The 4,537-nt window shown below is 54.4% G+C and overlaps 1 protein-coding gene across 1 annotated transcript in view; it reads right to left on the bottom strand.

Annotated features, from left to right (window-relative positions):
* The window catches only part of LOC102034085 (zinc finger protein 239-like), an 11,766-nt gene extending 11,068 nt beyond the window's left edge, over positions 1-698 (bottom strand). The window contains exon 1 of the mRNA XM_005431178.2: positions 593-698. Within this exon, the coding sequence (XP_005431235.1) occupies positions 593-698 (106 nt within the window). The remainder of the gene's footprint in view (positions 1-592) is intronic.
* Positions 699-4,537: the final 3,839 nt, after the last annotated feature.

The raw sequence follows: 4,537 nt of genomic DNA, 5'->3' as shown, positions 1-4,537 counted from the left end.
CTGCAAGGTGCCACCGTGTCCCTCTGGATGTTCCTGTGGCTGCTCCTGGCACTGAGCATCTGTGCCCATCCTGGCACAGGTAGGGACATGCCACAACACCTGTGACACCCTGTGACATCCCACGACGCACACCCTTTGTCGTCTGATTTTGGGGTCCTCCCCCTGCCATTTTGGGTCCATTCACCCTGTTTTCGTTCCCACATCACCCTCCCCAAAATCACCCCAAAATCTCCCAAAATGGGAATCTTCTGTGACAGGTCTCACTTGGTGTCCAGGAGTGAAGATCCCAAAACCCTTAAAAATTCATCAGGGATCCAAAAAATCCGTGTTGAACATAATCCTGGGATGCCCCCCTCCCCTCCCCCCCTTCCCCACTGCCCTCCTGGTATTTCTTATCTCCACTCCTGCCTTGGAGACATTTGGGGATACCCCTCCTCACCCTCCTGGGGTGTCCCCCCTTTCCCTCCCTCCTTGGGGACATCTTGGGGTGTCCCTTAATGAGTTGGGGACAATCTCGGGCTGTTCCCCATCCCTGCCCTGTGTGTCCCTGCCACCCTCCCTGCCTTGGGGACATCTGGGAACATCCCCCCACCCAGGTATCGCTTCTGGGGGTCCCTGGCGAGCCGCACAGCCATGGCCAGGCTGATGTCCCAGGAGCAGCTGGTGACAAGGACAGTGTACAGCAGGCAGGTGGCCATGGTGTCACCTCCCCTGCCTGGGCAAAGGCTGTTAACGGGATCAGCACTCACGTGGCACCAGTACAGGGGTCAGGATGCGGGAGGACAAAAGGGGGTGACACCCCGGAATGTCCCCAGTGTCAGGGGGGAGAAAGGGGCAACTTCCCATTATCTGCCTCAGGAGGTGTTGGAGATTTGGGGACATTCCTGGGGACAGCACAAATTGTGGGCTCCCCCCTTTCACCTGGGAACCCTAAATCTGCCCCCCCTTCCTATCTCAGGGGACTTTGGGGATCCCAAAATTTGGCCCCCCCCTCACCTGAGGGCCCTTATCCCCCTTGCTCCGCCCTCCGCTTTTCCTGGGGATTTTGAGGGTTCTAAATTTCCCCTTCTTTTCACATGAGGATCCCAAATCTGGCCCTTTCCTATTCCAGGGCATTCTGGGGATTCCAAATCTTCCCCTCACCAAGTGGCCAGCACAAGCTCCAAGCTCCAGGACTGGACACCAGAACCCCCTGAACCAGGCTCCAAGCTCCCGGACCAAGCACCAGGAACCCACCAAGGACCCCCAGAAGAGGCTCCAAGCTCTGGTACTGAGCACCTGGGCCCCCCCCCAGACCTACTGGAGACCTCTTGGGCTCATTCCAAGCATCAACACTGGACCCCAGACTCACCAGAGACCCCTGGCCTGGGCTTTGCACTCCGGTACTGAGCACCAAAGACCCCGTGACCCCCCAGGACTCCCCCCACGGCCCCAGGATGTCCCCCCCGGGTCCCACGCCCTGGTTCCGGCAGGTTTTGAGCCCTGAAGGGGGATCTCCATACCCACCCCAAAGTAATCCCCAGGGAGGGGAATTTGGGGTCCCCAGAGAGCCCTTCAGGGTGGGGAAGGGAAGGTTCAGGGTCCCCAGAGACCCCGGGCAAGGGTGAACTGGGGGTCCTGGGTGGATTTCGAAGGTCCTAAGAGTTTTTGGGAGTGGGATTCCAAAACTTTAGGGGGGGTCCCCAAAACTTATGGGGGGTCCCAAAGACCCAAGTGGGTAATTGAGCCCCACAGCAATTCCCTGGAGATTTGGGGGATGTGAGGACCTGAAATTAGGGGGCGTCCCCACGCCCATCCATGGGGAGGAGGTCATGGAGCTTCACGCAAAGCACCATGCAAGAACCACTGTGTTATTTGCATAGCCCCACCTACCCCCCCCAGTAAATCACAGCAGAGAATGGATTATTTTTGAATAACCACACCCACATAATTCCAAAACTCCTGTGAAATGAAACCTTTGCAAACCCATGCCCACAACTGCAAACAAAGTCTTTCTTCAGTTCACATTGGGAGAGGCGTCCCTCTTGTCATTTTATGGAGAGTTCTCCACAAGAAAACAGGTCTCTCGTGGCTTTTAATTTCCATGAATAGCAGCCACCTGGGAATCAGTAATCCTGAAGCTTTCCCACAGCTGTGTTTATGGGCCATGTCAACTTATTGGGTACTATTTTACGGATGAGCTGTTCAAGAGCAAAAGTTCTCTTTATTTATCTCAGAGATCATCTCTGGGAACAGAGGTCTTCTTCTTTCCCTGGGGGCAAAGGGTCTTCATCACTCTTTACTCTCTTGGTTCAAACTTCTCATGTTATCATGGCTATTTCAACATCTGCTTGCTTCAGCATAGATGCCTCTGTTCATATCTAGAATTTGAACACTTCATCCCCCATACTTTTCATTGAGTTACAGGGAAAAAGTCCAATGTATCAATTATATCTTCTCCATAGCCTCACAAGAGGATTTCAGCCCAAAACCTAAGGCATCGCCTCATTCTCCTTTCTTTACTGACATTGGTGACTTCCTATTCTTCCTCCATGTGCCTTCATTCTGTCTCTTTCTCTCACGCAAGGGAGGATTGAAGGTCTGCAAGTCCAATCTGTGCACTGAGAGAGTTCATATCTCGCTTGGGGCCTGCAGATGGTCGTGCGGTCCCCGTCAGGTGGCACCCAAAGCAATCCCAGTGATGGAATTTCAGGCCGTACTGGGGAGGCTGTGTGGGGATCTCAGGGGCCCGGCCAGAACGGTGGTAGCCACTCTGGTCGCAGGGCTGTCTCTGGCCCTTGCTGTGCTCAATTCCACCGCAGGGCTGTGTTCTGCTCAAGCTGCAGAGCCGCCTTTGGGTTTTTGGGGCGGCTGCACTGTGGGGAGGAGCAGGATCTCAGCACCAGGCTGGGATTCAGCTGCCAATGGCCTCCCCTCCCTGTGCCCAGCAGCCGCTGAGGCCCAGCCTGGCCCCCGCTGCCAGGCCATGATGGCCATGGCGAAGCAGGCCCGAGGCCAGGCCACGTCTCGTTCTCTGTTCAAGGCCGGAAGAAAAAGAGAGAATTCACAGAGTTCGTTCATTTTAAAATGTGAATCTCACAGAGGCAGATATAGCTTTTAATTGGCTTATTAACATGCCTATTCTCAAAGCTAGCCAACAATTGGTTTGCTAGGCAGAGAGGAAGCTCTCAGCAGCTCCTCTCAGAAAAAATCACTTCCATGGGTGGCTCCAATGCAAAACCAGCACACTTCCATTTCCTTCTTCCCTCTGCTTTCATCTAGGAATGTGCTGGAAAGTTTCCAGCCAAGAAGCCTTTTCTGTGTGCTCTGGGAGCCCACACAGCTGCTGGACCTTGTCCCCTGTCCCTGCACAGCTCCCTTGGGGGGCACAGCAGGAGCAGCACCCTGGGAGCCTCGGGAATGCCCCTCTGGGATGCATGACACACACTGCAAGGATCTGGGACTCCAGTTCCCAGCAAGGAAAAGATGATCCTGCTCTTGAAGGCAAAGCTCTTAAGAAGGGGTCGAAAGCCAAGTGGAGCAAGATCTTACAACAAGATCAGCCTTCATAACTTCATCCATGGTTGTTGTAGCTCCTGCATTGGGAATTAGATTGGGAGGGGCTTTGGTGGGAGCTGCCCTGGGTCAAGAGAGACACTGTGAGAGAAAGAGAGCAGGCAAAGAGAGGCAGAAAACAAAGGAGGACACAAATACTATCAGCTGAGAAGGTGGTACTCTGAAAACCAGACTGGAAGTGACTGTAAATGAATGCAACAAAAAGAAATAACTTTGAAACTTTTATTTCCTATCAAAACACATTTTCCTCCCTTTCTCACAAACCTCCTCTTGATGTCATTCAGTAGGGCTTTCAGAAAGTGCTTTGTTCTGAGTGGATGTTCCAGGCTGCCGACACAAGGAAACATGGAATGGGGTTTTTTCTGCTCCTGGGGAGTTTGACATCCTCAGCTGAGGAGGAGGTACCAGAAGAAAAGAGCAGCTGGGGTTCACCTTTCCATAGGAAGCAAGGGGGGCAGTCTATGGGGTAGTTTTGGGGTTCTGGGATGGCTGTGTGGCTTGGAGAGAATTTGAATGGCTCTCGGGGGAGATTGGAAGGAGTTTTGATGTGTCTTAGGGCCACTTATGTTGCAGGGAATGGCTGGGGGGTGGCCAGGAGCTGCAGGGTGATTTGAGGGGTCTGGGAGTGGCTGTGGGGCTAGAGAGGGGGTTTTAGGGCAGATGTGACCCCTCCAGACCCTCAAAGCTGGGGGTCAGACCCAGGGTCACCATCAGACCCTGCCTCCCCAAGATGCTGCCAGGGGCTCCATGCTGGGGTTCATCCTCCTGGAGCTGTAGGAGAAGGTGGGGCTGGGGGTCCCAAGGGGCCGTGTGCATCTTCCCGAGCATGTGTGACTCCCTGCATTGCGGTGTCACCACCTTTTCCCTCCACACAGGGCTCCTGACCCAGCAGGAGCACCCCCATGGCTGGGGCTGAGTCCTCTCTGAGCTCCAGCTGCTGCTGTGCCTGCTGGAGGAGCCCAGAGCAGCCTGGCCTGAGCAG

This window comes from Geospiza fortis, unplaced genomic scaffold (genome assembly GCF_000277835.1).
Source record: "Geospiza fortis unplaced genomic scaffold, GeoFor_1.0 scaffold1155, whole genome shotgun sequence".
In the NCBI taxonomy this organism is placed as follows: Eukaryota; Metazoa; Chordata; class Aves; order Passeriformes; family Thraupidae; genus Geospiza; species Geospiza fortis.
The sequence above is the reverse complement of the archived record's forward strand: the minus strand, read 5'-3'. Positions and strand labels throughout refer to the sequence as shown.